Source organism: Ambystoma mexicanum, chromosome 2p (genome assembly GCF_040938575.1).
Source record: "Ambystoma mexicanum isolate Mex_15411 chromosome 2p, UKY_AmexF1_1, whole genome shotgun sequence".
Taxonomy (NCBI): domain Eukaryota; kingdom Metazoa; phylum Chordata; class Amphibia; order Caudata; family Ambystomatidae; genus Ambystoma; species Ambystoma mexicanum.
In genome coordinates, this window is record NC_090923.1 from 84,373,319 (window position 1) to 84,386,644 (window position 13,326).

The 13,326-nt window shown below is 47.9% G+C and overlaps 1 protein-coding gene across 1 annotated transcript in view; it reads left to right on the plus strand.

Annotated features, from left to right (window-relative positions):
- QARS1 (glutaminyl-tRNA synthetase 1) overlaps positions 1-13,326 on the plus strand; it is a 950,222-nt gene that overhangs the window by 164,278 nt on the left and 772,618 nt on the right. The window contains exon 4 of the mRNA XM_069643299.1: positions 6,992-7,067. Within this exon, the coding sequence (XP_069499400.1) occupies positions 6,992-7,067 (76 nt within the window). The remainder of the gene's footprint in view (positions 1-6,991; positions 7,068-13,326) is intronic.

Genomic DNA, 13,326 nt, shown 5'->3' on the forward strand with positions numbered 1-13,326 from the left:
CCAATTTCTCTAGCCTTTCTGAGAACTGTATCTCTGTCTCTGTAATTCAACAGCCTGGCAATGATGGTGAGCGGCGGGGCTCCGGGTTTCGGCACGGGGGCCAGAGTGCGGTGTGCTCGCTCAACCAGGAATTGGCTCAAAGGATTCTGTCCCAAAAAGAGTCTTAAGGTTTTCCACTTGCTGTTCCATTGCACCTTTCCCGAACTTTTCAGAACCCCCACAATCCGAATATTGTTCCTTCGGGATCTGGATTCTAGGTCCTCGCATTTACTTTGCAACGCGTTCATGCCTGCCTTAAGCTGCGCTATGTCGCGATGGTGTCGCGCAATGGTGTCTTCATTTGTACCAATTCTGTCTTCAGCCTCGGTGATTTTGAGGCTCTCCTTGTCGACTCTGGTTTTCAGTGCTCCTATGGTGTTAATGTCATCCAGCTTCACATTTAGGGATAGGAAGCCATTCTGAACTATCGTGGTAAGGCGATCAACCCTGTCGCCGCTGTCCACGCTAGGTTCAGCCGTTGATGTCGACAGGTCTGGTTCGTGGCCGACTGCCTGGCTACTGGTGAACGAGTCCATCGGGCCTTTTCTTTTTCCCGATCGTCCGTTCTGCCGCTTTTTCCTGTTTCCTCGTGTTACCCATGTCCGCCACTCCAGCCGGGTCACCAACACGGCCCGACGGGGGCAACGGATCCTGTGGGACTATACCGCGGGGGGAGGCCGCGTAGGATATTTGAGTGGGCTTGTTCAGGCCGGGTAGCCACAAATCTCGATCAGCCCCTTTTGGGCAAACTCCTACAAAAACTGCCCATCTCCCAGTTTAATCGCCACACTGAATCTGTTGGTTGTCTTCATGACCATCAGTCTGGCTTTAGAACTGCCAGAAGCACGGAAACTGCACTCCTGAAAATCCATCAAGACCTGCTCTCCAACCTTGATTATAACACCCCCCTGTGTCCTCTTGCTTGATCTCTCCTCTGACTTTGACACGTCAACCATGCCATCCTGCTCAAATGTCTCCGTGATAACCTGGGTATCACCGGTCAGGCCCTGGCGTGGCTGACTTCTTACCTCTCTGACCGACCCTCCCAGGTCCAACTTGGGTCCTTCCTATCTGCTATCTTTTTCTCTACCTGTGGTGTCCCCCAGAGGGGTCTAACCTCTCTCCCTGGCTGTTCAACCTATACCTGTCACTTCTTGCCCACTGCATTGCAGCTCTGTCCGAGTTTTCAGTGCTATGCAGATGACACTCGGCTCATTTTCAGGCTACCTTCGGCCACCTCTTCTCCGTCCCTCATCACTGTCTGTCTGCTATCCAGGAGTGGTGTGCCGCCAGTGACTTCTGCCTTAATGCCAGTAAGACTGAGATTCTCCTCATTGGTACACCTGCTCCCTCCTTTCCTGTCGCTCTCTGGCTGGCCTCTCTTGGCCCTCCTGCTCCTACCTGCGAGGCTAAAAACCTCAACGTCATCTTCGACTCCACACACTCCTTCTTTCCTCACATCTCCAACGTCTCTTAAGAAGTCACACTACCAGCTGCACCTCGTCGGAGGTATTCTACCTTTCCTCTCCTTCCCCCAGAAGCTCACTCTCTCCAGAGCTCTGGTTCTCTCTAGGTGGGACTACTGCAACAGCCTTTCTAAATCAGTCTCTACTCTCTGCCCTCTGAAAGTCATCCAGAACAGGGCTGCAAGACTTGTCCTTGGCCTCAAGCCCAGGGATCGTATCTCTCCAGGGCTGAAATCTCTGTACTGGCTCCCAGTGGCTGCGAGGATCAAGTTCAAAACCCTCTGCATTGTCCAAGGTCTTCTGGGGTCTGGGGCCCCAATATCTTAAACTTTCTTCCTAAATATCTTCCCTCTGGAGCTCTTCGCTCATCCACATCCAACTCCCTTAGGGTCAGTTGCTTCTCCAAGCAACGAGTTGGTGGTAGATCTTTCTTCGGCTGGGGTCTCCCTTGAACTGCCTCCCTGAAACTTGAACCATCTCTGGTTCCGGAAGCACCTCAAGACTTCTGCCTTTTCTCCTCCTCTCCCCCTGCTGACCTCCTGGCTGAAACTGAATCTGCACAGGTTACCCGACTACCATCTGTTCTTGGGCCTAGGTCCCTCCCCCTCCAGTCACACACCTGCACCGCCTGCCTGGCAACCCCCACACTTGGACTGTTTCTGTATCCCTACAGTCCCACTACCAGCACTTGACACTTTGTCTAAACTTACTTTGTCTAAACTGACCTTTGCACTTGACACCTGCTGGCCGTTCCTTTTACTTATCATTCTATGCACATGTACTGAACTGTATCCCCCCTTTCCCCATCCCATGCACTTGCGCGATTTGAATGAAACCAGGCCTAGTAGGATCGTTGTCTGTCCTTCCTTCGTTCCCCCTCCGTTGCCTCATCGCGCCTTGAAACACTTGTGTATAGGCGTATTATAAATGCCATATCATATTACATCCTTCTTGCATGGGGCCCGACGTACCAGAGCACGCGAAGCACCTTGCACACAGTTCACAGCATGAGCCTGTGAAAGGCGGATGATGTTCTTGACAGCCTCAGAGCGAATGCAGTGGTTCCGGGGTCCTTCAGCGAACTCTTCCTTAACCCCCTTCAGGGGAGCTAGTAAGCCCACAGACAAAGCACCAATTCAGTTTTTTTTTTAAGGAGGTGGTGCCATTAATTTCCTTTCAGCCAGATATCTTAACCATAGTCAGTCCAGGAAAGCCGCAATATAAGGGTAGAGCCACCAGCACAGTGGCAAATTTGCACAATGTCTCTGGTTCATGCAGCCTTCAGCACGCAAATGCAAACTTCACAATGCATGTTCCTTTATACAAATTACCCAATTTCAAGCCTCACACCCTGCATATGTCAAACACCAGAGTTGCACGTTCCACAGTGTGATACTCGTTACAGGCTCTCACCTGGTGGCAGGGTTGCATGTGGCAACACCAGCAGGCTCCTTGTATCAAAGCTGTCACCTCATTTAATTTCTGTCACCCTCTACCAGAACGTGGTCTCCATGCGCCCAGCGGCCTGTCCGGGCAACCAGCCCGGCTTAGGCTGTCCAGGTTGCTGGTCTCGTATCACAGGGCAGCTGGCTCCGTTGTACCAAACAGCCCTGCAGGGGAAGCACAAGTCTTTTGTTTGTGTGCTCTCCAGTCCGACTCATATTTAAGCCCGCCGGCCACCCACAGGGGCGCACCCGCTCAGCCCTGACTTGTGGCACAGCAGTGCCAGAGTTGTCGTCCTCTGGGAGCCCACTGCACGCTCCCCAGATGCTCTGACCCTCTGCAGGGACACCTCTGACAACACTTGTCACAGCGCGCACACGCTAGCCTCACTATAACTCTGATGTTGGATGTAGGCATCGTGCAGAGCCGGGGAATGCCCAAGCTCTCACCAGGACACGCCACAACCGCCATTTTAGGATCCCCGGTCTTCGCTGAGCCAGCCTGTATCTCGTTGGCCGAGGCTCCGGCTGTCGTCTGAGTCACAGGGGAGTCACGACTTGCAGGACTCTGTTGTAGTTGCCATCAATTGAAAACGATGCAGTAACTTAATGTAAAGCACAGCTGTAAGAATCTATATTGGGATCAAGGCAGGAGCTCACACCAGGCACGTCCTTACAGCATGGACCCTGGCCACACCCCCTTTCAATATTTTATTTTTAAAGAATGTCTGATTTTCATCCGGGCTTGTAGGTGAGTAGGTCATTGGTAATGTATTAAAAATCAAGTTTTCGGTGAGCTAGCTGCTGAATCTATGGATTGGGCTAGAAGAGTTTGTTGGCCTTCACAATAGCTAGCTTGTACATTGATCTAGCTTGTCTAAGGAGTTCACTAACGCAGTTTGGAACTCTCCTCCATAGAAAAACCAACAGATTGTCCACAAGATTATTGTAAAAAGTTTTTTTCTCAAGAGTTAAATGAGTTATAAGTGATAACCTAAAAATCTGATTACTGTATCATATATTGTAGGCGAACCAACGGTAAAGAAGAGGGCTAACAAATCCTGAAGGGGACAACCCGAAACGCGTCGAGAAAACATTTATTATCACTTCCTATGGATATTACATGTCAAAAGTTAATTTTGTAGAAAGTGTGATAAACACATTGTATGCCCTTGAATTATATTATTGAATGTGACTTCAAAATGAATATGTTTGTCATGTTTACTGAGACCGGATAATGAATGAATTGAAATTCAGATCTATAACAGATGATTTAAAACTAAATTAAAATTGATGGTCTCCATCACTGTTTTACACTAGCAGTGTCAAATTGTTTTTTCTCACAAATTTCTCTTTTCTTAAAGAATCTTACTACTACCATTGTGTAAAAATTTCGACTGTCTATACAGTTTAAAAGGGTGTGCAGGGGGACGGGAGAGTACACAAGCCTGTGGACAATCTGTTGGTTTTTCATAGGTTAAAACAACCCAGTGTCAAGGTTGTTGTTCTCCCCGGCACCCCGCTAATTTTCTACAAATTTTGTAAATATCTTTAATCCTGGTGTGCGCTAGGCAATACAAGAATTGAACTCCCCTCCATAGTCCATTCAGGAGAAGACCATTTCTTGCCAAACGTTTGGCCTTTATTTACTCTTTAGGAGGGGTTGGGGGGGGCAATAACATCAAGAGCTTTTGCAATCTGGGAATTAAAGCGCCACCAGGTGCTCCATAGTTGGAATATGATTTATGTTGCTAAATACAGTATGAAGCGTGGGGGTCAAGTGCCCTAGCTGTAAGCCTGTTTCACGGTAGACCTGTTGGGCCCCTGGACCTGCATGGCTGGTGTTTGGGATGTGCCAAAAAGAATATCAACATTAACCGTCAAATCCAAGGGATTATAGAAGGGCTGGGAGTCCTGATATTCCACGAGTATGAACCCAATCTTGTGTATGACCACGAGTATGTGTGGAAGGTGTATGTGAGAAGCCTAGGTCTAAACTCACTAGTGTTTTTAACTCTATAGCCTGAAAAACCTATTGTCGTAAAAATCCAGATTAAGAGCCCAACTATAAAAAGCGATGAGCTGGATTTCATAAATGACAGTATCTCCAGAATGAATGGGAGAAAGAAGGTACGCATAATGGAGTGCGATAGGCCACTACTACGTACATGGTTCTTCCCGGGCTCATGCCAACAATTGGCACAAGTATTTCACTACCGGGAAGCTTTACGCACTAAGGGGAATGCTTAAACTAATTTTCAAAAAAGAATAGCCACCCCACCAACCTCAGTCACACACTAAAATGCTTGTTCACTTTTCTTTGGGATCCCCGAGCTGCTGAATATGCAAAAAGGCAGAACTGGTGTCATGGAGTGCCAATGACTGGCTATACATAATGCTCCTGATGTCAAGATAAGTTGTGGGCATGCTTTGGAGTCAGTGGGAACCACATGGCTTTCCTTGGTATCTGCAAATGTTTCTAAAGATTCCTGCCGCTGTATGATAAAGATGTATGATGAGGAAGGACTAATGAATCGGTAAAAACATTACCATGAGGTCATTTGTTCTGTAAGGATTTTTGAATCCTTACCGTTGGTACAGTAAGTGCCAACATTGGGAGCGACAACATTGGTCAGAACTAGGAGGCAAGAACCAGTGTGTGATCACGACTTCTTTTCTAGGACACACAGGAATTTAACAGCCCTCAAACCGTTACAGAAGCATTCAGAGGGATTTAAACTCTTTTGCCAGAGGTGACACATTAAAGGTGTGTTTAAAGCCCACAAATGGTGCCTATTAACCCAGATTTTACCACGGCCCTGACTTGGTGGTGATCCCATATTACCCACATGGAAAACACCCACCTCTCAGCACCTTCCCTCTGGCACATGTCTTGAAGGTTTGTGGAGAAAAGGGAAAGCCCCATTTGGTCTGTGTCTCCACTTGTAATCTAAACTATATTCTATTAAAGCACTTAAATTGGACAACCATTCATTCAACTGAATTTATTTTTATCTAAATGAGATGGTTGTTTCTGCCACATAAATGGAGGGGCACTGAGGGGGAACCCGGAGGATTTATCAGAGGGGAAAGGCAGTCCCCCATGAATGAAGTTGTGGCAATACCTAGTCATGCACCCCGACTTGCCTCTGGTGTGTTCTTCGTACCTAGTGTTTGTTCAAGTAGTCGGTGACCAACAGTTTACCTGGTTTCAAAGACTTTAACTAGTGGCTCAGCTGGTACCGCAGGTCCTCATGCTCTTGTCTGTTGACAGGCCTCTCTCAGGATTAGGCGATTTCTTTAAAAACTCCACTCTTGTTGCATGCATTTGACCTTGACTGGACTACTAGCAGCCCCTCCCCACCATCTTTGACCAAATTATGCCTGTTGTACACAGCTGGTGCCAAAATCGCTGGCAGCAAAAGATTTTGCACCTCTGAGGTTCTCATATACTCTGCTGAATTGTTCTTTGAAGAGGCCTATTCTGCAGGGATTTCTAGGTGCAGAAATCCCAAAGTGTCCTCTTGCGATTGGGTGGGAATATCATGTTAAAAGTGGGAATGCCTAGTGTCCATTCTGATCAGCCTGTGTACGAAGTTCATCAAATGCATTGCTCCTTTGCCTCTAATGCATGCCCCGCGATGTAAATGTCACTTTGCGGTTGGTTACTTGTAATTGTCTCATGGGGTCATTTGGTTTGCTCTGCTTGTGGAGAACTAGCATTCAATTCTTGGGGTGGAGGTGCAAGTGATTTGTCTGGATTAAAACCTTCATCTTGAAATCTATCATTCTGCTAAAATGGATATGCATGGTAGTATTGTTGACATTGTCACACAGCAATTTAGTAATGTATTATGCTAGACTGTCTGTTTAGGACAGTTTTTTTCCATTCCTTATTAACTTCATTAATTTCCAGCTACTCGTGTTATTCTCTGCTAATACATGGAATCCCTGAGTTATTTGAGATTCACAGACCTTAATGTCTCGTCTTGTCCAACTTTTCGCTTTTGTCATAGACTTTTGTCTGACTTTCCTTTCCTTTAGGTAGAAGGAGTAGTTGACAAGTACAAATCCCAGCTGCTGTTGGATCGCTACCACTTCAACATGGGCTTGCTGATGGGTAAGTGCATGTCTTCGAGGGAAGAGTTTAGTCATTGAATGGTTTCTATATGGGCATCATGTTTGCTGGGTGGTGGGCTGTCTCTAGAGGGATGTGCGGCACCTCTATGGATCAGACATCCATGCTGGATCCAGTGAATCTATACGGACCATCAGCTCAAATGGGTTGTCCTAAAACAAACATACTGACTAAACTAAGCAAGGTATATAGTTCTGATGTGCTTTATTACTCATCTTATTGATAGTTAAGTTGGGCTTTCAAAATCTGCTCCGTGGGCGGTTCTGAGAGGCCAACCTAGTAAGTTAATGCGATATTGGACACTTGGTCTAGTCACACTTAATCATAACTGGAAGGGTGCAGAGGTAAGACTGACAGAGGTGCCATACTGGTTGGCATAACTTTATTCAAGTGACAACATGGTAAGAAAACCCTGGCTTGCCTTAACTTTAAGAGGGGTTTCCCTTCCTCAACCAAAATAACTAGTGCCAGTCAGAATGTCAAATACAAATGTCCTAATGCCCAAATCCTACCTCCGTCACGCATGCTCCAAGTTAAAATAAATCAAAAGGACTTCCTAGTCCAAAAGAGTGACTCCCTTCCCGTGGACAAAGCCAGTTGTGGAATTTTCAGTTCCTCAATTATTGGGGGGGATGTCTCCCTTCCCCAGTCTTCAGGCTTGTAGCACAGTTCAACAATGGGAGGGGAAATCTCTGTTCCCCGATTGGCCCATCTCAGGCTTCTTCTGTCTCTGGTCCGAACCCTGATTGGTAGACCTGGTTCCTTTCCATCGGGCACTGCGACGAAGAGGAGTTTGTATTCTTTTCCAAACTCAATGGGTCCTTGACCCTGGAAGGCAGACCTGCTTTCCTTCTCCATCAGGTCTTAGTCCCAAACACACAGACTTGGTTTACTTGCCCGCTAAGCTGGGACTTCTGTATTATACTCAGTCCTCTTTATGGCCTCTTGATGTCACATGCAGATTTGGTTTGCTCCCCTTCCAAGCACTGTCTTCATATGTATCACTCCCACACCTTTCTACTTGGTATGTCCTTTTCTTGTAACGGTCTCAGACCTTATTCCCCTAGTTGCCATATGTTGGTTTCATTCACCATGCATCTCAGGGTTTCCTGCAACCTCTGGGAGGTCCCCAACCATGAACTCAGCCACCGAAATATCTTTAGGTTCTTGGCTGCAGCCCTGCCATTCACAGGTTTTCTAGTGTTGTCTGCTTCGCCAGCGCTGTGGGGCTCTCCTTGGCTTGCCACAGTGGCTCTGCGGCTTCAGACCCACTTCAGAATCTTCCTTCTCTCCAGACTGCCTGTGTCTACAAAGCTGCGCTGCTGGAGCTTCCCACAGCAAGCCACCTGGTCTTGTCAGTGGGTCTATTGGCAACTCTCTTCAGTGTCTCCACACCTGGGTCTGCTCCTGCTGCCTGTGTTTGCGAGCCTCGGTTCTTCTTGAGGGTCCTCTCCGGAGCATCTGACTTTTAAGGCAAGTCTGTCAGTTTTTCTGTACGTGCCCGTCAAGGTCTGCAGTTGGTTCAGGTAAGTTCCTTTTGAGGGATCCCTGCAGATCAGCACCTCTTCGTCTCAGTCCTTTTTTGGTTTTGGATCTTGATATTTATCACTATTCTTACTCTTCTCAGTCCTTTCTAATTGCATAATACAGAAGTATATGGGATAAGGAGGGTAGGGGTGAAGGGGAGATGTGGGTGCTAAGTGAATACTGCATTCTCCCACAATGGTAATTGCTGGTTCCATAGGGGAGTTGGTGGGTGTCCCCTCCCATGAGATCCACCCACTGAGTACCACCCCAGGGGGACTATCGGGTAGGGGCCCTCATCTCCCTGGCCTTATGTTATTTGGCATTCATAAAGCGCTCTATCATTGGTATGATCTCAAAGCGATTGTTGGTCGCCCTTGGGGACCGGAGACAAGGTCAGTCGTGGGAGTAGGGTATTATAGAGTGCTTAGGTGCACCCAATATGTGAGAAGCTGATGCGATTGCTTAATGGTAGCTGCATCCTAACATTAGGTGTGTGGACAATGAGAGATCAGTTTAATGTGTGCAGTCTGGTGGTTGGTCTCCGAGGCTGCATTCTGACTTTATTAGGCCTGTGTAGGGTGCTTATGTGTGCAGCTAGGCCATTTTTTTTTCCTTTCGTTGGGTATAGCTGTGTTCTAGCAGGATGTTGGGTGTTGATGCATTATTGTTCGTATGTGAGCAGCTAGGCCGAAATTGATCGAGGAGTGTAGCTGCGCGCTATTGTGTGCTGTGTATTGTGTGTAGAGTAGATTGAGCATAGTGATAGGAGAGTTGAGTGTCTAGAGTGGATGCTTTATTCTTACGAACCCACTGTTCTGGATTACATTCACGCATTTTGCGATGGCTGCAGTCGGCACAGGAGGCAGCTAGGCATGTGTAGTAGACTCAGGAAGTGGATAGTCAGTCGTATTTGTAGCGCCTGCAAAACGCTAAGGTTGTCATCTATGGTAACCGTTTCTTGATTCTGTCTTGGTGACTTATCAGTCGCTTTCAGGGGTATCATTGCTCCGATTCTCCTTGAACCTGTGTCCGCAAGCTGTAATTACTTTCCAGTGTAAGGTCATTGAAGTTGTCGTCCATGATGTTGTAGGGTTTCTGTGGTCTTAGATAGTCGTAATCAGGTTTACGAAAAGAGACAGGTTTTTAGAGCTTTGCGGAAGGCCATGTAGTCATGGGTGTCGAATGTGTGAGGAGTGAGTTCCACAGAATTGGAGCCAAGGTTGAGAAGGCAAATTCACCAAATCTGGCTGAGTAGGAGGTTGGAATCACTAGTAAAAGGGCAGTGCTTGATCTTAAGGTGTGTGATGGGAGGTAGGGCTTCATCTTTTCTTGTAGGTACATTGGGCCGGTCATGTGCACTGCTGGATGGGTAATGCAAAGGGTTTTGAAGGTGGCCCTTTGTCCTACAGGGAGCCGGTGAAGGGTGCGGAGAGCGGGAAAGATGTGGTCTGTCCCAGGGCGAGAAGGTGTTTGGCGGCAGCGTTTAGGGTTCTTTGGTGTTTAAGTTGGTATGCCGGTGCTCCCAGTTATTAGGAGTTGGCATAGTCCAGTCTCGCCATAACAATGTACATAATGTACATAACCAAGGCGAGTCTGTTGGGATAGGTGATGTAAGGGAAAATGCGTCTAAGGAGTTTGAGGTGGTAGTGACAGGATTTTGTTTAATTGTTGATCTGACTGCAGAGGGTTAGGTCTGAGTCCATAGTGCAGCCAAAGTCTTTGGTTATTTTGGTGGGGGGCGTGGGAGTGGTTGCGGGAGAAGGGCAAAATTGGTGCACACCATGAGTTCAGTTTTATATGGGTTCAGAAGGTGGTGGTTTCTTAATCATCCATTGGTCAATATCACTGAGGCAAGCTTCAAGGTCGGGGTGTGGGTCAGTGCTTGTTTTGGGAATTCTTAGAATAATTTGGGTATAGTTAGCGTAGTTGAAACAGGAGAGGTTATGCGCGCGGATGATTCCTGGTAGAATGGTCAGGTAGAGGTTGAAAAGGAGAACTGAAAGGAAGGCGCCTTGGGGTACTCCAGTGTTCACAGCGTGAGCAGTTGACAAAAGGGTAGAGGAAGGTGATTTGTTTCCGGTTGCTGAAGGAGGCAATCCATTTGAGTGCCGAGCCATGGTTCCCTATGGAGTGGAGGTGGTCAAGGAGGATAGAATGGTTAACTGCGTCAGGCTGCTGACAGATCAAGGTGAATCAGCACTGCATAGCTGTCATGGCCACAGGCCCCAGAACACAAAAACCACACCATCTAGTGATGGGGCAATGGGTCACTTGACTAGCTTATGTCCCTTTGGGACCTATAAACACAGGGGCCTTGGCTAGACTTTGGCGCCAGGCTTATATAGAGATGTGAGCAGGAACACTTTATTTCAGTGCAGGAGTGCTTTTACTTTATTTCAGTGCGGGAGTGCTTTTACTTTATTTCAGTGCAGGAGTGCTTTTACTTTATTTCAGTGCGGGAGTGCTTTTACTTTATTTCAGTGCGGGAGTGCTTTTATTTTACAAGAACTTTCCAGGAGCTAAAAGCCTTAATCCCAGAGAACATCCTCATGTGCTGACTCATCTGGTGTGGCAGGCAGGCTGAACCTGGTGGGCGTGGCTTCAGAAACGCAGCTATATAAAATGCTCAATCCTTAAGGATGGTGCTTCGCGTTACTGTGCACTCACGTGCAACGTAACGGTCACCGCCGCTTGGACCAGTTTACTTACATTTGGAAACCAGGCGTTCTCCTGCATACTCCCCTCCAGGAAACCGGTGCTTCATCTGCAGACTCATCTCCTGACAACCTGTGATCTTGATCAGGACACTGCAGCACCACACGCTGCATCCATGAACTCGGACCCTGTGAAGAATAAGAAAGACAAGGTTGGAGCATCCGTCATAGGGCCGCGCAGCGTTTTAACCCTGTGCGCCCCCCAGTTAACTTACCAGCTATGGTACCGCTGCAGCTTCGTTCCTCATGCCCTCCGGCTGTCGCCTCGTGCTCCGCAGCTTCTGCCGGGCAGGCAACATCACCTGCAAGGGAAGAAAGCAAAAGAGCAAACATCAAAAGTGGAACGGACAGCAATACAAGACGACAAACTTTACAATACAACAAAAACAGACGAGGAAAGACAAAGGCAAACGGGAACACTTAACTGAAGTATAGCTGCTTAGTCGCAGCAGGACTTGACTACCACGTGCAAGGGACCAGGGAAGGAACCCGGTCCAGATCATACAAGCGCCCCTGCCAGAAGCAGCAGGAACGAGTGCTCGCCAAAACTAATCAACAGGTGAGCTTTCCAGGGACGGTGCATCCCATGGTTTGGGAGAAGGGATCTGGAAGGGGATCAGGCGCTCAAGCTGGCATACTCGCGCCTCCTTTTCTCCACGCAGGAGCAGTCCCGAACAGCATCACCTATTACCACCAGTCACCAAGTAAACACAGAGGGCGAAGTCGGACCCGAGCGACCTTACCCCCGGGAGGGCTGCAACCGTGCCCCAACGCCTTCGCAGAGACAAGGTTAGCGTAACAACCATCAGTCTGCCGTGAGGCTGCAGGGTGAGAGGAAGTAGTGATTCCTTGAGCCAGGAGTCAAAGGATTCAATGGTTAAGGGTCGATCAGAGGTCATCTGTGCTGGGAGACTGTGTAGCTGGGTTTCGGCTAGGTCTGGGAGTACCTTCACTTGTGTGAGGGTAGGGAGAGCCCTGGATGGAGGGGCTGGTGTTTGGACAGAGAAGGGGATGGCAGAGTGGTCAGTCCAGATAAGTGGTTTGGGATTAGATTGAGACAAGGTCGTAGGAGCAGAATACTGCATCAAGGGTGTACCACCAGAGTGAGTTGGACTTGTGGTATGTCAGAGAGGTCGAGTGCCTCTAGACTGTTAACCAGGGATTGGGTCATGGGGCTGTTGGGCACATCAAACCAGATATTGAGATCTCCCAGTAGGGAGTGTTGGGTCATTTACCTGAATGTTAGCTATTGAGTCAGAGGTTGTTGGAAAAATGTCTCATATCCAGGGGGTCTGTATATGAGTAGGAAGCTCTGAATAAGTGTTGCTGGTAGCAAGAGTTTTACTAGAAGGATTCACAGTTTGCATTGCCTGTCTGGGTTTGGTGAGTGAAATGGAGAAATTGTTTCTGATGCTTGTTAATCTGCTTAGAATCACATGCTGTGCATATGGTCTGACCTCCATTGGTAACCGCAGAGTATTGCATCTGGTCTTTCGAGGACCAAAAGGGAACGTCGGCATAGGCGTGTCTGTAACACTATCCCTATCGTGACATTTAGTGTACCCAAAATCCCTCATGCGCCGAGGTCCCTCAGATTGTTTTTTCAGCCCAGATAACTGGTCGACCTATAGCTGAGCTCTTAAGCCGAGCTCGAAAGAACAAATACTCTAGCCACCAAACTGGCTCTCTTGGATCCACCAGGCAATTCTCCACCCATACCGGCCAGCCCACCAGCTGCGACCACTATGCAACCAACATTCGAATCCTTTAGTCCAATATCACCAGACCAATTGCTCAAACTTCTATCTGCCCACAAACCATCTGGCTCGCCGCTGGACCCTTGCCCATCCACAACCCTCAAAGAAATTTTCGCTTCCACCTGCGCAGGAGAACATGCAAGATCATAAATGCCTCCCTTTCCTCTGGTAGCTTTCCCGATGAATTCAAAACGGTTCATGTCAAACCTCTAATTAAAAAAACCTTCCCTCGACCCTCTCGTG